The sequence below is a fragment of the Alosa pseudoharengus genome, unplaced genomic scaffold, assembly GCF_046254945.1.
Source record: "Alosa pseudoharengus isolate Yale_2024_CS ecotype anadromous, Long Island Sound unplaced genomic scaffold, YU_APseudo_1.1 YU_APseudo_1.1_scf_14, whole genome shotgun sequence".
Classification (NCBI taxonomy): domain Eukaryota; kingdom Metazoa; phylum Chordata; class Actinopteri; order Clupeiformes; family Clupeidae; genus Alosa; species Alosa pseudoharengus.
In genome coordinates, this window is record NW_027468609.1 from 31,258,608 (window position 1) to 31,281,226 (window position 22,619).

A 22,619-nucleotide genomic window follows, 5' to 3' on the forward strand; every position below is an offset into this window, starting at 1 on the left:
ATACATATATTGCACTCCCGATATGCATTGCACCTCAGCTATTAAGCCAACCAAGGAACTGTTGAGGATCTTATAGTTTGAGAAGCTAAGGAAAGTAGCAATTAGCACACTTTGATGACAATAGGGCTCAGTACAGCAACACTACGGAAATCTAAGACATGTAAATCTAAATGAGCTTCAATAACACATCAGCCTTGGCGTACCAGGGTTCAATTCCATTAGTAGCTCTCTCATAGTCAACCTAGAACTAGTGTTGACATTTATGACGTGTTTGCTGTCTTTCATAAGCCTCATAATGACTCACAAATAACTTCTAATGTAACCCATCTCCACAAGACCAAACTAAAAGCCCCAATTTATCTGACAATTATAGAGTGATACTACGCACTATTATTGCAGAATGAAATAGGCACAGCTGCTCAGGATCCTCACAGCAATCTGCTCATATGCAATTTAGCCGACTTCCCGCACTTCAAGCTCATATCTATAGCTATGTATGACCCCCCCACACCCCGTAATGTCGCTCAGCATGGGCGATAAATCATTGTTACAGGCACGGCGTGGCGTCACGGCGAATCCTCTGTGTGAAGGCGTGATGAATGTGCCTGAGCTGCAGGTGGCAGATGCGAGAGCTCAGGTAATGTTTTGTGAGCGCAAGGAGAGGAGCCATTATGCCCAAACCTGCCACACGTCACTCAGCCATTGGGCTGGCCAGCCTGCTGGAGGAGTGATAAACACGCTTAGACACACACACACACACACACACACACACACACACACACACACACATACACACATACGGGCTACCGGAGTGAGTGGGATGAAAAGAGGAGAATGCCACCATAGAAAAGAGAGAAGGAGAGCGAGTGGGAACAGACGTGGAGGAGGAGGAAGAGGAGGGGAGGAAAGAAAGGGGGGGGGATGTGTGAGATGGGAAAAGACTGGTGGAGAAAAAAAGCAGCTTGGAAGCAGTGGAGCTGCCAAGTAAAGATCAGGCCTCTGTTATCTGTGTGTGTGTGTGTGTGTGTGTGTGTGTGTGTGTGTGTGTGTGTGTGTGTGTGTGTGTGTGTGTGTGTGTGTGTGTGTGTGTGTGTGTGTGTGTGTGTGTGTGTGTGTGCTTTTGGTGTGAAAGAAAACAGGGCTACATCAGGATCTAGTTTATCTCAGATGAGGGGTCTCTGGGTGTTCTCACTGTGTTTTGCACGTGTGTGTGTGTGTGTGTGCGCCTGTCTGTATGTCTGTGTGAAGTTTCTTTGTGATGGCCGTCTCTTTGTAGAAAGTGGAAAAGCCCCAGGATCTGACATATAGATTACACCACTGGTTGACAATGCACACACACACACACACACACCCCCCTCCCCCCTCCACCAGATATCACATAAGCACTTTGCTTGAGCTCAGATCTCTGATAGACAGTAGGGAGCACCAGCATGAGGGTGAGTGAGTGAGTGAGGGTGTTGGCATGTCTGATGCACTGTAGGCTTACTACCATAGCATGAAGCTCCTGCTATCAGCCCTCATCATTATTTTCCTCTTCCATATCTCCACAGGCCTGTGTGTGTGTGTGTGTGTGTGTGTGTGTGTGTGTGTGTGTGTGTGTGTGTGTGTGTGTGTGTGTGTGTGTGCGTGTGTGTGTGTGTGTCTGTGTGTGTATGTGTGCATATGAACCATGTGCAGTACAGATTTCCACTTCAGGGCAGACTTTTCTTTTATTCATTTGTGAATAAAAACTCCTCAGCCTTGCTGTATCTCGCTCTAATTTGAGTGATCTTTCTATTTAGCATTAAATCATATGATTTAACATTTTTCAGACGGCAACTTAACTGGGAAAATAGTGTCTTACCATAAATGTAAAAGATATGCTAATGCATAAAGGAATGATAAGAAATACATGTTAAATAGCCCAATCCCCTACATCTTAGATTATATTTCAGTGTGAGCAGGATTTGTGTCTGCATTCATTCTGCGCATGACATAAGCCACTTGTGTTATCACATGTCAGTAGTCAAAAATGCTTTTCCAATCCCCTGGTGGAGTTGTAATGTAATGTAATAACCTCTCCTGTCTATTCTATGTAAACATATTGTTTTATGAAAACACAATCTAATTCGATAATAGCACACGCAAACGTCACAGCTGGAGCAGGAGAGCGTCCAGTCACGTCTGTAACACATGTAATCATGTTTGGCGTTCCTAATGACCGGGTTGAGGCAGGTCAGGGAGTAATGAGGGGATGACTCGGCTGGGATAATAAGCCAGCGCTGACCTGTGGCCCGCTGATGTAACCGGGGGCTGTCTATGAAAACATGCTCAGCGTCCAGGGAATGTGTGGAGTGAACACAGGGGAGGCCCAGGGAATGAGAGGAGAGAGTTTGGAATGTGTGTCTGTGTGTGTGTATGTATGTATGTCTTGTCTTGGGGAGGCTTACATGCATGTGCACGAGTTTTAAGTGCATACACACACATACACACACGCACACACACACACACACACAAATGAGTGGAGAGAGGACAGCTTTGAGGACAGTGAGCCCTGTCCAAGAGCGGAGCATCACGAGGGCAGATCATCAGCCAGGCCCCTTCTCTGCTCACCAGGATGAAAGGCCCATAATCTGGGCTGCTGGAACCGCGCCGTGTATCTGTGTGTCTTCTCCCGCACGCAAGCACGCCGACAAACAGACACGCACACACACGCGCATACACACACACACACACACACACAGCACACTCTCTCACAGCCAATTTGAGAAGTTCAGACACAACACTCCCCATTCCAAATGCATGAGAGCAAATAAATAATAAAAAAAAAAACTCAGTCACAGCCGAGCTTGCCACACACACACACACACACACACACACACACACACACACAGACACACACACAGCACACTCACTCACTCACAGCCGAGCCTGCCTCAAAAGGGAGCGAGTCCTTGCTATGCACCAGTGCCCCAGCGGAGCAGCTGGGCATATGCCATCGTGAGCGGCCCTCTGGTGGTGCCAGGGCCAGGAGGAGGGCACAGGCGGGCGCTGGGCGCAGTGGGAGAGTGCTGGGTGCGGGCACCGATCGCGTGCAAAAGCTGTGGACAGCTCCTGCCTGCTCCAAAGGGTAATCAGACAGAAAATTAGCCCTGCTGCTCTGGGTCTTAGGGGGAAACACACATATATACGCGCACGCGCACACACACACGCACGCACACACACACACACACACACACACACACACACACACACACACACACACACACACACACACACACACACACACACACACACACACACACACACACACACACACACACACACACACACACACACACACACCTAACCAAGGTTGAGTGTACTACATGAAAATGAAATGGGGACTGCAGGCTTTTTACTATTTTAATAAAACCTGGTGGCAGTCATGTGTGTATATGCACACACAGGGGCAAACGCACACATACAGTACACACACTCACACAGAGATACACATACACCCATCTCTCTCTCTCTCTCTCTCTCTCTCTCTCTCTCTCTCTCTCTCTCTCTGTAAAAACACACACACAGACACACATACACACACGCATACAGTACAGGTGAACTCAGGCACCTCAATTAAAACTTGAAAGCCCTCTTCCTGAGGTCTGGGGGAGAGGGAGAAGAGCAGAGAAGGGAGAGTGACAGCTGAATGTTTGATTGAGGCCATCTCTCCCATTTCTCTCTCCATTTGCTTCGCATTGCTTCTCTCCTCCTCAAAGACAAACACATTTCATCAGCAGAATAACCAGGAAGCATATGCTCACACTCACTGTCAAGAACATTCAATTACACTTTATTCAGAGGGAATCACACACACACACACACGCACATATACACACAAACACACACACACACACATACACACACACATACACAGGGATTGGCCTGTATTGGTCTGTCTGTATTGACTGTTGTGGACGTAGGGAGAATAAGTCCTAGAACATGGTCACCTTGAGTCGTTCCACTCTCCATTTCTCACGTAACAGGCAGAGGACACTGCTGAAGGATTATGTTCAGACATGAGGGGTTTTTTTTGTTCTTTTTTTTTGTGCTTTTTTTTTCTGCAGACCTGATCCCTCCACCCTTGCCTCCCCACCAATCCCACCCCAGCTTTACTCACTCTACATGATCTCCTCTTGCCCTTGGCAGTGGCAGCACATGTTAGCTTATGCCCTCCCACATGTCACGTCCATAAGCATGTGTGCATCCATGGTGTCAGATGACTAAAGATGTAGGACGTTTGGGCTGCAGATGCTAAGGGAGAACCAGTCTGACAAAGGTTGTCTGCATGGCAATAGACTGAGGCACACAATGGCTTTGCAATGCACAATGAGTAAAGCCCTAGAGATGGGTGGACTCCCTTGACCTTGATACAGGTGTGTCTATGCACATTGTGTGTATCTCTTTGGGGTTTGTTTGGCTGTGTGTGTATGTGTGTGTGTGTGTGTGTGTGTTTATGTGGGTGCGTCTGCTGGGGGCTTGGACACATTTATGCTCACGGAGGCAGAAAACTGGACAGAAATGTGGAGGCGGTGTGTAGCCCCTCAGGGTGGTCACAGTGTGTGTGTGTGTGTGTGTGTGTGTGTGTGTGTGTGTGTGTTTGTGAGTGGGTGGCGGGTGGACCCTCAGTAAATTGAGGTCGTGGAGGGAAAGAGCATGGAGGTGTCTGAAATGGTGGAGCCAGCTAGTGGTTTCTTATCTAGATGTGGAGAGTCAAGATTACACACACACACACACACACACACACACACACACACACACACACACACACACACACACACACACACACACACACACACACACACACACACACACACACACACACACACTAGAGGTGTGGAAGAATGAAATGGTTATGTTTCTTTGAATGAGATTTTCCTAGCATGATAACCGTACAACCCAATGTCATGATTGTTGGTATATTGGTGCGACAATACCCTTTATATTCACATTTTCATTTAAATTGTGAATGTGTGGTGCCAAAAAACATTAATGATAAACAATGTCTGAGATTGCTTTAAGAAATAGCCGATTGTATTCAACCATTCAGGACCTGTGGATTAGTGGTGTGTGTGTGTGTGTGCATGTGTATGTGTGTGTGTGTGTCTGAATGTCTGAATGTAAACTCTCCTTTCTCTCTCTTCCTTCATTCTTTCACCTCTCATTCTCTCTCCTTTTCTGGTGCTCCAATATATGTGAAGGACAAACATCTCTCTCTCGGTGGAAGTCAGATGTCTCCTCTCCTCTCCCCTGTGTCTGTCCTCCTTTCTTGTCCTTCTGCTTTCCTCAGAGTGTCACTACCATTTCTCCCCCTCTCACTTTCTCTTATCTAACCATGTCATCCTTACTTCTCCTCCTCCTCCACCTCTCTCTCGTTCTCCTTTCCCTTCTCCCCCTCTTCATCAATCTCCTCTCCTCTGCTGCCTTCACTCTTCTCTCTCTGCTTTCCTCCCTCTTCCGAAGAGCTCGACCCCAAGGTCAGCTCCACTTTCCTTCAGAGTCACCTCATCGGTCTCCAGCAGCGACAACAGCTGCTGCTGCTGTGTGTGTGTGTGTGTGTGTGTGTGTGTGTGTGTGTGTGTGTGTGTGTGTGTGTGTGTGTGTGTGTGTGTGTGTGTGTGTGTATGTATGCATGACCTCTCTCCACTGTTGGATCCTTTTTAGTCCACATCCACAGAAGTAACATGGGGCTGCAGTGCACACTGAACTTTGAAACTTTGATACTTTGATTCCCTGCTGAGTCTTACACTGGATGGTTGCAACTCAAGTCGGCTGACTGAAAGTGTGTGTGTGTGTGTGTGTGTGTGTGTGTGTGTGTGTGTGTGTGTGTGTGTGTGTGTGTGTGTGTGTGTGTGTGAGTGTGTGTACAATGTGTGTGTGTGTGTGTGTGTGATTCTTGTGAGATTTACAAACCACTACCCTTGAGGTCATGTTGGGCATCAGGTGTGAGGAGGGTCCAGCCATCTTCCAGTGTGCCAGTAATCTGGCGCAGAGGAAGAGAGAGAACCATGACATCCTCGGACATATTCAACTTCATTTGATTAGATTCTGTCTGCCTGTGTTGGCCTTCATATAGTACAAAATGGGTAGATTGTCTGTGCTTGGGCCTCAATGCATACACAGAAAAAAGGGATATATCTCAAAGCACACACACACACACACACACACACACACACACACACACACACACACACACACACACACACACTCACTCAGAAAAAGGGTTATCTCTCTCTCTCATCAATCAGTTATCACCTGTGTATGTGAGCTTGGGTGCAGCTGGGACAGGAGAGGGAAGGACACCTTGTGCTCCACTTGTCATGAAGCTTTAGGAAAACATGTGTGTGTGTGTGTGTATATGTGCGTGTGTCTCTGTGTGAGTGTGTGTGTGTGTGTGTGTGTGTGTGTGTGTGTATGTGTGTGTGTGTGTGTGTGTGTATGTGTGTGTGTGTGTGTGTGTGTGTGTGTTTGTGTGTGTGTGTCTTTGGTCTGTGTGTATTTGTGTTTGCCACCAGAGAGCTGAGTGTGTGTGGTCAGATGAGAGTGAAGCTGTCAGGCAGGTCACGCAGATGTCTGCGACCATTTCCAAGAAACTGTGATCCTCTTCTCATGCATATGAGACCTCCACTGACATAGAGAGAGGGAGAGAAAGAGAAGGATAGAGAGAGAGAGACAGAGAACGAGAGAGATTACAGGGGGGAAGGGAGAGAAAGCACACACACTGTTCTATTTTTCACCCACCCACATACACAGACACAGATTTTGCACGACATATTAGGACCTTCTTTTTTATTCAGACATATACAAGCATAGCAGTTTGGGGACCAGATATATATATCCTCTGCTTAGGCTGTCTGCCTCTCCACCCTCTCCATGTCCATGTTTGAGTTCTGACTGCCCACTACTGCTTACTACTGTTTTACTACTGTTTTACTAATGTACACAGCCTAATGTTTTCACTACTGTTTTACTGCTACACTGTTTTTCCTGCTATATTAGCACACATGATCAATGGCTGCGGTCAGGCTTCTGCTACAATACTGAATGAATGAATGGCTATAACCCTATTACCTCAACCTGTTCTTGCACTGAAATTGTTTTTTTATTTTGCCTTGTCTACATTATACTTTACTCTCCTATTTGTCCATATTATTTATGCTGGTCTCTAGACCTTACTCTTGCACTGTTGCACTGTTGGACTAATGTTGGACTACTTTTTGCACCTTCACCATGACACTCACTCTCTTGAGCACCTTGCCATGCACACATACTGTAACTAAGGACTATGGTTGGACTACTGTTTGCACCTTCACCATGACACTCACTCCCACACAGCACCTTACCAGTCCCGGCCCTGTCACTACAAGCGTCTTATGCTTGATCACCCTCAAGCACATTGGACTTTCTTAATTTAATTTATATAGTGTATTTAGTATTTAGTTTTCTTAGTTTTCTTATCTTCTTATCTTCTACTGTCTTTATTGTACAGTGGAGTTTAATTATATGTTTATACTTATATGTTGTGTGTGATGTCTGTATGCTACTGAGACCCTTGAATTTCCCCTTGGGGATCAATAAAGTATCTATCTATATATCTATCTATCTATCTATCTATCTATCTATATATATATATATATATATATATATATATATATATATATTTCCTCACCAGCATGAATGCGTCCTTGAATTCTATGAAACTGAGTGAGACTGAATGGAAAGTGTCCTTCTGCTGTCCCTCACCCCCAAAGCCCCTGCACACACACACACACACACACACACACACACACACACACACACACACACACACACACACACACACACACACACACCCTCACACACATTGTTATGCACACGCACAGCTTTCTAAGCTTGTTTCCTCTGTTACAGTGCTGGCCATAACTCTAGTGCTTGTTAGAGAGTGCATAGTGCATCTTCCTCTGGTGTCTGGCTCAGTTTGTGATGTCTCTGTCATCCCGACTCTCACTGTCAGAAAAGCGCCTCATGGAGATATACAGATAGTGTGTCTGTGCTGGGAGATGGAATATTAGGCTGCTGTTTGTGCTCTGCTTTTCAAGCACCAACACTGTGCAGGGATGATGCGCACACCCCCACACACACACACACACACACACACACACACTCCCAAATGCACAAAGACAGACTATTCATCGAATTTGAGATAACTCTGATATTGGTATCTTGGTCTGTGTCTCTGCACACACTGCACACATCACACACACACACACACACACACACACACACACATACACACACACACACAAATACACAAAGACAGCTCATTCATCGAATGATATATTCTGATATTGGTATCTTGGCCTATGTCTCTGCACACACTGCGCGCACACACACACACACACACACACACACACACACACACACACACTCATACTTAAACAGCCCCTGACTGGTGGTGTTGTTTACATTACATCACATTCTCTCCATCTCTGTCTCCGTCTCCACAGTGAGCATGACGTGGGAGAGGACGACATCTACGACTGCGTTCCCTGCGATGACGACGGCGATGACATCTACGAGGATATCATCAAGGTGGAAGTCAGACAGCCTATGGTAAGACCCATGAACACACATAAAAACACACACACACACACACACACACACAGAAACACTCTTCAAACGAGAGGGAGAATTGGAGACATAGAGAGAGAATGGGCCTCATCTATCATGCATTTACGCCAGTGAAAAATTTAAGTGATGCTAAAATTAACTAAGGATATATCATATCAGTATGAACCATGATGGAAATTGAATTGTCTGGTGTCTGTGTGTACCCAATATTTTTATGCTTTTAAGAAAAATTTTGCACTGGTGTGCCTATCGTGTGGCTGTTGAGACGTGAGTTTGTGTATGAACAAGTGCATGAGTGTGTGTGTGTGTGTGTGTGTGTGTGTGTGTGTGTGTGTGTGTGTGTGTGTGAGACGTCTCATCTCATCGTAACGCTGTACTCTGGTGCCCTTCTCTGCTCACCTGTGCCGCTTTGCCTCCTCTTTTACGCTGCAGATTCGATACATGCAGGTGAGTTTCTGCCAACTTTGACCCCCCCCCCCCCCACCCAACCCAATCCAACCCAACTCCCCTCAACGTGTGTGTCCTGTGCTGCCTAACACCGGGTGTCCTGTCCCCTAGTCCCGCTGTCCACTAACCCCGCTCACCCACCCCCCTTCGTTACCCCCCTACCCCCCACCCAGTAGCTCCTAAATCCCTGTAGAAGTAGTCAGACGTCTCACCAATATCACCTGCTTCTTTCCCTCTCTTTGTCAACTACCAGCCATTATTATTATTATCCTATTACTTCATAGCAGCCGTATTCTAACTGTGTGATATGCCATTATGTAATACAGCTAGTGTGGTTTAGTATAATATGTTATAAATGCACTACGCAATTTCACCTGACTCACATCTAGATGATGAAATCTATGTTTTCTATTTTTCATTTATATAAAAGAACAGATGCTAATAATAATAAACATATTTCCATATAAATAAATGTCAGTGCACAGTATGGGGATGGTCTCTGCTGTGCCAATTACCACATTAATAAACAGAGGCAACAGTTTAGCTCCTATGCTTGGGCCAGTGATAAGCCTGGCTTTGGTTGTTTTCAGCGTCTTGTAACAAGCCCTGGCTCTAAGCTCCTTTGAGTCTCACCAGTTCTTTCTCCAGAGCATGGATGACAACAGAGGATTTGTTGGCAATTAACCAAGACCTTTAAACACAGGAGATACTAACACACTGGGACACATGTGCACACACACATACACACACACTGGATGTGTGTGCTACCCCGTCATCCCTCGTACTCTCATACAAAAGTGTGTGTGCGTGTGTGTCTGTTTGTCTGTCTGACTGTCTGTTGGTGCCAGGATGTTTGTGTATACGTGTGTCTGGTGTGTGTGTGTGTGTGTGTGTGTGTGTGTGTGTTTTCTGCCCGTGCCATGTTAATTAGTGGGGGTAGTATTGGGTAATCTGCCAGTTTCCAGCTGGAGCTGGACGTTGTTTGTTGTTGTTTTTGTTTATTTTTTGGTTTGTTTTTTTCTCTGGGCAGCAGACTGCAGCTATCATGACCTCAGTGAGAGGCCAGTAGAATAGCCACACATGCTTGTTTTATCTGCTCCCTTTGGAGTTTTAATTGCTCTTGGATGCTGCAGCGTCCTGCGTTAACATTGCTGCCGGCCCTTCATCTTTCATGTCAGACGTATACTGTACTGCATGTGTATTAGTTTTACTGTCAATCTCCCTCTTTTCTTCTCTCTCTCTCTCTCTCTCTCGCGCGCTTTCTGCCGTTTTTCTTCTCTGTGTGCCTATCTATCACACTGTGTTAGTCTGTATTTTCCTATATTTTCTTTCCTCTGTTCCTCCTCTTTTGTCTTTTCTTCTTTTATCTGTTTATTTTTCTCTCCCTCGGCATCTTTGTCTTTCTGTTTTGAAGACCGCTGTGCTTGCACACACGTCTCTCTCTTTTCCTCTCTTTCTCTCTCTTTTCCTCTCTTTCTCTCTCTTTTTCTCTCTCTCTCCCTCCCTCCCTCTCTGTCTGCCTGTCTCAGCCCCCACTCCCTAATGGTTGTGTAATGCTGCTAGAGGAGTCTGGGTTCGCCCTGGCCCCAGATGTTTGCGCCGGCGTGGGCACAGATGTTCATCAAAGCCCTGCCAACAGTTAGACAGGGACCCCACCAACCACGCCTCCCCCACCCTTATGTCACTACCCTCCCACCCGCCAAAAATCACCCAGCGTCGTCGCGGCAACAACACCGCAGCAATTACGCCCCAATCACCCCGGCGGCCTTGCGCTGGCCAATCAGCCCCCTTCGTGGGATGCGCTTAATTAGCACGTTTCATCAAAAGCACATTTTGGGCCTTTTTTCTATTATTTCTCTAAAGTCCCAGACAGGGGTAGGTCACGGGTGGATGTGAAGCGGCACGGCCAATGCAGTCCAAAAGCTTTGTTTTGGTTTGGTTTCAAAGGCACGATTGGATTCTGGGTAGACAAAACAAACCCAGTCCACTCTGCCCCTCCCCTGTGAGCTGGCAGCTTCAACATCCGATGCCCGTACTGTATGTGCCTGACCACACAAAAGCCTCGTCCTAAATAAGACACCGGGGGAAAAACAGCTCTATTGTGTGTCTGGCACCCGTGGTCAACCACGTCTTACGAGACGTCAGCGAAACGACGGGCGACGGCCAGACATCGGGATGCAGACACGCACGCACGCGAGAGAGGCCCGTGGCGGGTGACATGGCTGTCATGTTGCCAGTCTGGCCCGAGCGTGTGTAACATGAGGTGTGTGTTGTTTGTGTGTTCTTGTCCTCGTGACTGGTGGGGTGACGTGACATGTCGTGTGTGTTTCTGTGCTTGGTTTGTCTGACGCAGAAAATGGGCATGTCGGAGGACGACAAGCGCAACTGCTGCCTGGTGGAGATCCAGGAGACGGAGGCCAAGTACTACAAAACACTGGAAGACATCGACAAGGTGGGTGGAGAGAGAGAACAACAGAGAGAGAGAGAGAGAGAGAGAGAGAGAGAGAGAGAGAGTAAGAGAGAGAGAGCGAGAGAGACTGACTTTTATGTTGCCTTTAATATCAGTCAAAAGCACACTGACAGTGTAAACACAAACAACAGTCAAATCCAAGTCCAAATAAGAAGACTCCACACACGCCCAAAGAGCAACAGAGAGATTAAAATGGAGATTAAGAACCAAAGACGAGGGCCTGAGGAGATGATGTTGACTTGAGTACCAGAGACTAGGGAGATGAAGACATTAAAGCTGCTGAGGCAGAAAAAGGGGACGCAAATAGTGATGTTGCAGAAGCAGAAGTATGAGTTAGAGAAGAGAGATGGAGGAAAAAGGGAGAGGTGGAGATGAAGAGAGGTAGAGAAAAAGATGTGTGAAAGAAATAAGGAGGAGAGAGCACATGACAGATCCAAAAAGTGAGAGAAAGAGGTTTTACTCCTCTGGGATGGGAGTGGTGTGATGTCAGAGCAGAGTGATAGGTTGTGTGTGTGTGTGTGTGTGTGTGTGTGTGTGTGTGTGTGTGTGTGTGTGTGTGTGTGTGTGTGTGTGTGTGTGTGTGTGTGTGTGTGTGTGAAATGTCAGCAGTGGGCAGAACCACAGGGAAACATAAATGTCAGCAGCCCAGATCAATGTTATTGGAAGCTCCCCAGGGCCTCACACACACACACACACACACACACACACACACACACACAGCAAAGATAGAAAGCCACACTTAATTGAGTTGCATTTAAATGGTAACCAAAGCACTGATCTAAACAAACATAGATATTGGGTACATTAGCTTTTTCACATACGACCAAAGTGTGTGATGACACACACACAACTACCAAACTGTTAATTAAAGTTGATCACACTCCTGTGCACTCATAGTCCCTCTTTTCTTTCTCATTTTCTCTTCCTCTCTCCTCACACACCCACACACACCAGCCACTCACTAATTAAAGGGGCACATATTTGCAGTATTATATTACTGTTCCTTTCTTCTCTCACCCACACACATCCATACGCTGACACCTGTAATGCATGAATGCACACACACACACACACACACACACACACACACACACACACACACACACACACACACACACACACAGACATCTACACAAACTCTCACACCTGTAATGATGCTGAAAAACACTTGCTCTGTCTCTCTTGCTCTCTATCTCTCTCTCTCTCTCTCTCACACTCACACACACACACACACACACACACACACACACACACACACACACACACACACACACACAAACACAAACACAAATTAAACACATGTCCCTAAGTAGATTAGTCTAGCAGACAAATGAGTGTAATGCTATTGAGGACTCCCACCGTGGGGGACATGAAACTGCCTGACTGCTCCCTTTATGGCAGAGGTGAGCCCTGATGTTTGCTTAGCTAAGTAAACAAAAAGCCCCCTCACCACCACCGCAGCCCACCACACACACACACACACTCCAATTACATGTCGACAATCAGGACACGATCACATTGTCTCTCCCTAATCAAGTTTAACGCGCTGTCGGAGCTCTCACGTGCAGGCAAGGCGGCCTCTATCATTACATTTTAATTGCAGTGGCATGACTCGTGCATTTTTCATGATTAAGGTCATCGTGATTGGAGAGGGTGCAGGTGACACATTCCCATCCAGAGTCTATAGCTCGTGAATCTTACAGTGCTGGAGAGGAGGAATAAAAGCATTCTGAAAAATTCACAAGTGGATACTTGAAATGTGTTGCTCCATGAATAATCTAAATATAAAGAATTATGGATGCACAGGCAAGCCTTAATGAACAGTGTTTGGACATGGGTCTGTGAAAACACTAGATATGATATTCTTGACAACAAATCTGTTGGTTTTGAATGGTCTTTTCTGGGCCTTCACAAGCTCCCAGAGCGCTTTTTGTTGATGAAACCACAGTATTGGCCCCAGAATGTTAACAATAACCATTTTTGGCCCCAGCTGTGGCACAATTGGCTGGGGCACCTGCACCATACGCCGGCGACCCGGGTTCGATTCCCGCCCCATGGTTCTTTCCGGATCCCACCCCTGCTCTCTCTCCCATTCGCTTCCTGTCACTCTCCACTGTCCTATCATTAAAGGCATGAAAAGCCCAAAAAATATTTAAAAAAATAAAAAAAAACAATAACCATTTTTGAATTTTGAACCTGATGTAGCCAAAGTTAGACTTGATGAATATACAAGCAGACACCCGTCCTGATATCTGCCAGGTGGATGAGCCGCCACTGGAACTGGAGTCCAAATTCAGCTCCCGCTCTCTCTCTGATCTGAGACCAGCCAGCGCCGGCTCCGTCACCTCTGACAGCACCATTTTCTGGGCCGGTGGCTGATTTTAGTTCTCCCCCTCGCGGCTGATGCCGAGTTATCACTTTGCGCTCGTCAAAAAGCCGCCGCGGTAACTCCGTGTGACTTCTCCGGCGCTGCTGACGCACGAGGCGGCCTGATTCACACCAGCGCTCTCCTCCATCTCCATCTCCGTCTCTAACTCCACCTCCTTCCTCCACACTCTGCTGCCTCCTCTGCCTCTTCCCCTTACAGTTCAACACCAGCCACAGACAGACAGATCTTGTGATTTTAGATTTTACTCATTCTATGTGTACATGTAACTGAGCTTGGCAATAATGTTGCTGAAACGTTCATGCCACTAAAGCTTTCTTGAATTGAACTGAATTGAATTTAGTGTAGTAGGCCTTTGAGCAGTCTTACAGACAGGAACATGAACTCTCAGGTGAGTTTTATTCAGGTGCGTTATTATTATTTGGTGTTTGAAACCCAGACCGTCAGGCGTATGGGGACTATTAGGAGTGTGAGGTGAATGCATAGCTCTTGTAAGGCCTCCATCATGATAGATGGGTCGGTGGGCACTTGATTTGAATCTTTTTCATTAGACAGCCATAGACTAGAAACCTGTCATAAGTCATCACGATAGCCTGTGTCCAGTGGTATGACCGCATCATTGTTATGACATTCCTACCAGTACTTGATGCTGTGACAGCTTATTAGCATGTGAAAAGATCTACAGTTCTGAGAGCTGCTGGCTTGACTGACACTGACCATTTTAACATGCCATCTACCAAGACTTGTTTAGGACTTGATTATTTCAGGCTTATGATGGATAGAAAAGGATACTGGATGGTTAGGACAGAGTGAGTTCTATGACAACTCATGTTCAAAGCTCCCACAGCAATTACCGGTATATTAATGCACTGACACCTTGACGAAAACACATCCAAGCACACAGGGATATGCTCTAGCACAAGGACACACACTTTTATTCTACTAAACCAAGGCCTTTATGCACATCTCTCTGTAAAGGTACAGAAGTTCTCTACAGCACTGGGTATTCACCTTCACATATTCACACACACACACACACACACACACAGAGAGGGAGAGAGAGAGAAGTGTGTGTGATATGTGATGAGAGACAGAAAGTGACTGAAAGGTATATTCTTGATCTCCCAACAGAACTACATGATCCCACTGAAGCAGGTGCTCAGCCCTCAGGACATGGAAGCTATCTTCGTCAACTTAGAGGTAAGTACACACACACACTAGAGTTGCGGTAGAATGGAATGGTTATGTTTCCTTGAAAGAGAAAATCATAGCATGAACACACCTGTTGCCCCCACCTGGTACTCTTTCTCCCCTCACATCACCAATCATCATCCTTTATATATATATATATATATATATACAGCGGGGAAAATAAGTATTGGACACATCAACATTTTTTTCAGTAAGTATACTTCCAATGAGGCTATTTGCATGACATTTTCACCAGACATTAGAATTAACTCAGATAATCCACTCATATAAAAAAATCCAAACATTAATGTCCATAGGTAGAGTTATGTGTAATAAAGTGGAATGACACAGGGAAAAAGTATTGAACACGCCTGCTGACATTTCTTAAATACTTTGTGAAAAAGCCTTTATTCGTGATGACAGCTTCAAGGCATTTTCTGTATGACGAAACTAATCAGTCACAGTATTCTGGTGTGAGTTTGGCCCATTCTTTTAAACAGATAGTCCTTTAATATTGACTATTTCAGGGGTCCCTCTTGTGAATCCTGATCTTTAGTTAACTTCCAAAACTGTTCAATTGAATTGAAGTCAGGGCCTTGATTTCCTTTCTCTGAAACCAATTGAGAGCTTCCTTTGCTGAATGGTTTGGATCATTGTCCTGCTGGACGGTCTAGCCATGTCTCATCCTCATCATCCTGGTGGAAGTAAAGATTCTCCCAGAACAAAATGACTCCATTCATCATTCTTTCAACTGTATGAAGTCTGCTAGTGCCATGAGATGCAAAACAGCCCACACCATGATTCCACCACCTCCAAACCTCACTGTTGGTATGGTATTTTTAGGGTGATGCACAGTGCCATTTCTCCTCCAAATATGGTGTGTAGTATGACATCTGAAAAGTTCAATTTTGCTCTTGCCTGACCAGAATACATTCTCTCAGTATTTCATAGGATTGTTCAAATGTTGTGTAGCAAACTTTCAACAAACTTTGACATGTTTTTCTTCAGCAATAGAGTCATGTGGGATGAGCGTGCATAGATGCCATGGTGGTGGAGTGCATTACCTATGATTTTCTCTGTAACAATTGTACCTGCTGCCTTCAAATCTTTCTGGAGCTTTCTCAGAGTGGTCCTTGGCTCTTCTGACTATCCTTCTGACTTCCTGGTCAGAAATCTTGCAAGGAGATCCTGTGCATGGCCAGTTGATGATGCAGTGATGTTTCTTCCACTTGCAGATAATGGCTCCATATTGCTTGCTGGATGATTCTGAAGTTTTGAAGTGCATCTGTAACCAGTTCCATTGATATGTTTTGCAACAATAAGGTTGCAAAGGTCTTGGGAGAGCTCTTTGCATTTACCCATCATGAAATGTTTCTTGTGTGACACCTTGGTAATAAAAAACCTTTTTATAGCCCACCAGTATGTACTAACCCATCTTATATCAATTAGCACAGACAGGAGGGATAATTTCTCTAACTACTTATAGATTCCAGTTTGTTCCTTGTCATTCCTCGCCTTTGTGTACGGCTTTTTCTTAGCGTGTTCAATACTTTTTCCCTGTGCCATTCCACTTTTTTACTCATAACACTACTTTTAGACATTAATGTTTGGATTTTTATATATGTGTGGATTACCTAAGTTAATACTAATGTCCGGTGAAAATTTAATGCGAATAGCCTTACTGGAAGTATACTTACTGAAAAAAATGTTGACGTGTTCAATACTTATTTTCCCCGCTGTATATATATATATATATATATTCTGATTTGTTCTGCTAGAATGCATAAAATGCACACATACACACACACAAACTCACACACACACACACACACACACACACACACACACACACACACACACACACACACACACACACACTCACACTCACAATCAGAGAGAGAGAGACTGGAGGAATGGCTCTGAATAGAGCAGGTGCTGTGTTCTAGAGCTGAGGACCCTTGTGGCGCGTCAGCCTGTGAAGTTATTTAAAACTCATTTAGGAGGTGTTCCAGATATCAACAATGATGAATGAGGCCTAATCTAATCAAAGTGGTTGCCAAGCGGCGTCTGGACAGAAGGTGTGTGGAATGAACTGGATTCTGTGAGACTTGAAATAAATGCCCAAGTGGCAGCCACTTCAGTGCAGAGAGGAATTCTTCTGTATACAGTGCTTAAGCTCAGACTCTCACTCAAATCAGTGTGGAAAGACTCATATGCCCTGAATTGTTGCCATATTAAACACATTTAAACACATCTAATTAAGAAATATGGCACGAGTGACATGTGCATATACATCCCTTACCAAGGCCATGATCACAAGTGCCATATTGCTATTATACAACAGTTCCACTTAAAACTAATCAAGTTGAAAGACATCAAATTGTGTTTTTTTATCGTTCATTTAGAATTTTGTGCATTCATCCTCCGCCCCTAAATACTTACAATCAATGCTCTTGGCGTGTGCTGTCATCAAGCAACGGAAAATGTCACACTGCAGCCAAGTTGAGTGAGAGAGGCACAATAATAATAATTTGCACAATAGTTTGTTTACTCACTTGTCCTCACGTTACATATTAATTCTGAACATTGACACTAATCCATTCACGCCAATTTTTCACTCTAGAATTGTCAGTTATGACTTTTAAAATCACTGAGCAGTATACAATCACTGCTCTTGCTTTGAGGGAATGGAATGTTTGCATCGGACAATTCAATGCAAAATGAGGAGTGAGATATCGCCACTCATCTTGTCTCATGGATAGCCTGTCGTCCAATCAGGATTTATAAATAGCGTGGCCGGAGCTAACTGTTGTATAGTCATGTATATCTGAATTTATTTTTAGTTTATGCTGGTAAGGTTTTAGTTTATGTTGGTAAGATTGATTAGCAATGATTCCTTAGCCAACATTAATAAATACTGTATTCAATAAGGAAAAGACTTAACTGGATTTGACAATATTTGCCATTTAATCAAACAGAAATTTCTAACAGTTAATGATTAAATAATTGACATGGGGTTGAAGTATTCCAGAAAGAGATGCGGTATATGTAAGGATGGTGTTCTCTCTATCTATCTCTCTCTCTCTCTCTCTCTCTCTCTCTCTCTGTGTGTGTGTGTGTGTGTGTGTGTGTGTGTGTGTCTCAGGATGTGATCAAGGTCCATGCGGCGCTGCTGAGGGCTATCGACCTCAACATGGTGACCGGGGGCAGCGGTCTGGGCAAGATCTTCCTGGACTTCAAGGAAAGGTGAGACCCCCGTGCTGACCTCTTGGCTTGTGGAACAGTACTGGTGTTGGGCTTGCTGTAGCTCGAATTCTGTTCTCTTTGAGGAAGGATGAGGTGTACAATAGCCCAACCTGTCAAGGGTCAACCTATCTCTTTTGTTTTTGTCTCTGAAACGACATAGTAGGCATATAGTAAATTCCCTGCTTGGTTGGAACTACCAGATGAAAGGTTCTTTGCAGGATCTTTCCCATTGCTTGTTGTCTACCAGGTTTATTTCCAAGTCTCATTCTGATGTTCATGTTCTTTGCAGAACCCTTCCTTGCCTGTACATGTGAACACCAAGCTATAGAGAACCAGGCCCGTTGCCATACCATTAAAGAAAGAGAGCATCTCTCTCTTTCTCTCTCTTTCTCTCTCTCTCTCTCTCTCTCGCTCTCTCTCTCTCTCTCTCTCTCTCTCTCTCTTTCTCTTTGTTCTTTGTCTGCTTGCCATTGATTGCCATGTTAGTGCACTGCATGACCACACTTGACTCATAACTAACAGAGATGTTGAAGTGTTTACTGCTCCGTAATGGAGCACAGTGTCAATCACTGCACACACACACACACACACACACACACACACACACACACACACACACACACACACACACACACACATGAAATCCACCCCGACCCTCTGGGAGTGCCGTCGTGATCGGTAACCGCACGCGTAGCCTGTCGGGGTCATCTGGGCAAGTGTTGGGGCGATGCTCATGAGGAGTGCGTGTGTCTGTCTGGTCCCTCTGAGGTCTCGGGCGGGCACGGACACTCGCACACTCGTGCACTCGTACGCTGTGGCTCTCATCTCCAGCCGAGTGGATCAGTTCACAGTCTAGCACCTCCTCAGAGTGGGCACTGATGAACTCAGCTGTGATGATCCCTCCCTCTGAACAAATCACTGCACACACACACCACACACACACACACACACACACACACACATACACACACACATGTATCGTCCTCAGGACACACTATTAGCTCAGGGCTGGACTGCAGCGAGGCGAGCGTGGACTTATTATGGGCGTCAGAATATCGAACAGATGTTTGGATCAATTGTTCTGTTTGCCTCAGAGCTCATCAGATATTTAGAGAGCAGTAAAATACCACCCCTAGTTCCTGCAAGGGTCACCTCAATACACAAAGCTTAATGGCATAGTGATTTGATTAGTTCTTTCTGATTAGTTTAACTTGTAATGTGAAATTGATTAAAACAACAGGTGTGTGGGTTTCTGTGTTTAGGCCATCACTTCAGGATTGTGCAATGGCAGATTTCCTTAGCAGAGTCGTTTTCAAGGGAGTGATAGAGCAGAGCTTCGATCCTCTAACTGTAGAGGGCTTTCTGCTGATAATCTCCATTTCTCTTCACTCTAATACGATTGCTAAGTAATCATCATCTTGATAGTAATACATAAAAGCAGTGAAATGTGTGCTTTCCTGCTCACACATTAATAGTAATGCCATAGTCCTTTGGCAGACACAGTGCCAGTGATATCCATCACATTTCCAACTTTACTGGAATAAATTCATTTCCAACTTTACTGGAATAAATTCATTTCCAACTTTACTGGAATAAATTCATTTCTGCAGGAACTTTGAATTAAAGAGACCATCTGTATGTATTTCTTAAGCATGAAGATTATTTAGAATCTCTCTCTCTCTCTCTCTCTCTCTCTCTCTCTCTCTCTCTGGATGCATTAACATGTAAGGTGAGGCTTGCATAAAGGCAGTGAGAAGTGACTTGATCAGGGTGACAGCAGTCACTCAGCTAGATTAATGAACCTCCCCATCTGTCAGTCAGACAGCCCAGAGTGGAAGGATACACTCCCTACACACACACACACACACACACACACACACACACACACACACACACACACACTCACGCACACTCACACACATTCACACACTCTCACACACACACACTCACACACACTCACACACATTCACACACATATTCACACACTCTCACACACACACACACTCACACACACTCACACACATTCACACGCACATTTACACACTCTCACACACACACACACACTCACACACACTCACACACATTCACACACATATTCACACACTCTCACACACACACACACTCACACACACTCACACACATTCACACACATATTCACACACTCTCACACACACACACACTCACACACACTCACACACATTCACACGCACATTCACACACTCTCACACACACTCACACACACACTCACACACACACTCACACACACTCACACACTTGCACACACACACTCACACACACTCCACGTCTCACATATCCCAGCTGAACTCAGGAGACCAGGAGGGATGCCATCTCTTCTGGAGATTCCTACTCCTTATCTGCACACTTTTCTTATTATTATCTCCACTCCTCCCTCCCTCTGCACATCTTCCTCCTCCTTTCTCTCTCTCTCTCTCCTCCTCCTCCTTCACCACCTCTCTCTTCCCTCCTCTCTTTCCCTCCGTTGTAGTGCCAGTGCACACACGCTCAATTCCTTCCACAATCATACCACAGCAGCCCAGTCAATGGTAATCCCTTAAGCTTAAGTGCTCTTTTCCAACTCTGTGGAGGAGATGGGAAGTGCTCAATGTTTTGTTTGCTAATTGGAGTTTTTGCTCCTCTTCAAGCACACAGGAGACACTCGACCGGTCTCTCTTGGGCTGTCTAGTCGTCTGTCTGACATTTTCATTTCCTGTGCACGTCCGGTCTTGTCTGTCGTCCACTTATACACGCTCTGTCTCCCCCTTTGTCCGTTAATTCCGTTAAGAGTCACAAGTCACTTTGTATTTTAGACTGTGAGGCTTGTTTGTACACATGCTATGAGATAAGGAAGCATTTTCAGAAACATTCCTTCTAATTTCCCTTAGTTTTACTTTTTTTCCCATCTATTGCTTGTCTCAACTATACTCCCTTTTCTCTTCTCCTTTGCCCCCCCCCCTCTCTCTCTCTCTCCCTCTCTCCCTCAGTGATTAGTGCCTGCTGTGGTGTAGGTGATGGGTAATAGCAGGTTTAAGGCCATAATGACAGTATGCTGTGGCAGTGGAGCAGAGAGCGCCCCCACAGACCCATCCACTGAGCGCTCTATTTTAGGCCAGCCACGGAGAAAGAGAGCCAGGGAACGTGCGGAGAGAGAGAGAGAGAGAGGTCTAGGAAAGCGAGAGAAAGAAAGAAAGAAAGAAAGAGAGGTAGAGCTTATGCAAGAGCTTCATCCCTTGGTTAACTACATGGGTGTTTTCCTCTCTGAGGAGTGATCTGAGAACATGTATTTGCCTTTGTGTGTGTGTGTGTGTCACTTCCATTGTTTGCCATTGTCAGTTTGCGTAGGTAATTGCCTCATTATGGCGGTGCTAAAGGGGGGTCGTATTTGATGTGTGAGGGTAAATTGACACGACTGGCACGCCTTTCTCTTTCTCTGCCTCTCTCATTCTCTATCTCTGTCTCTCTCTCTCTCTCTCTATCGCTCTATCTCTCCCCCTCAGTTCTTCCTGTGTTTATTTAAGCCAGTGCCCCTAATCTATAATCAGATTGAGCTGTGATGTGCCTGCATCATAAATGTGCACTTCTGCTGCATGCCACTGCACAGAGGGCTAGAGGAGACAGGGGGGGGGGGGGGGTTGTCACAGCCTTCAGCTTGAGTGTGAGCTTGAGTAAATGTGTGTGTGTGTATGTATGTATGTGTGTGTGTGTCTGTGTGTCCATCACATGGACAGGATTTTAGGTCACTGAAGCGCTCCAGAGCATGTACCACACACACTGCAAATGAGGAAGGAGAGAGAGAGAGAGAGAGAGAGAGAGAGAGTACACAAGAGGCAGAGGTAGAGAAAAAGAGAATATCATCGCTGAGTAAAAAAGCACAAAGGTTTTTTTTTCTTCTTCTGGCAAATTCAGAGTAGCATTTTGAAAGTGGGGCTTCTTTGCACGCAATGGGCCTTTTAAACGATTCCCCCGTCTCCTCCTATCTGTCATTGTTGGTCCTTATCCTCTCTCTTCCTCTCTGTCTGTTAGGCTTGTGTTATATTCACATGACCAGAGGGGGGACATATTTACATTAGGTGACATTAGGCACAATGTGGGAGAGTTTATTTTGGGCCGGTCAGCCCCTCACGTCAGAGCAGGCGTCATTGGCCATGGCATTGTCGTGCTGATTGACAATAATTGTGTGTGTGTGTGTGATGGTCAAGGGATTTGGCACATTTCCAAGGCCCTGGCACA

At 45.4% G+C, this 22,619-nt stretch overlaps 1 protein-coding gene across 7 annotated transcripts in view; it reads left to right on the forward strand.

Annotated features, from left to right (window-relative positions):
- Positions 1–22,619, forward strand: part of vav2 (vav 2 guanine nucleotide exchange factor) — a 207,563-nt gene that overhangs the window by 150,411 nt on the left and 34,533 nt on the right. For all 7 annotated transcript variants that reach the window (XM_076284657.1, XM_076284660.1, XM_076284658.1 and 4 more), the window contains exons 5-8: positions 8,508–8,613; positions 11,432–11,530; positions 15,066–15,134; positions 18,271–18,371. In XM_076284657.1, coding sequence (XP_076140772.1) covers positions 8,508–8,613; positions 11,432–11,530; positions 15,066–15,134; positions 18,271–18,371 — 375 coding nt within the window. The remainder of the gene's footprint in view (positions 1–8,507; positions 8,614–11,431; positions 11,531–15,065; positions 15,135–18,270; positions 18,372–22,619) is intronic.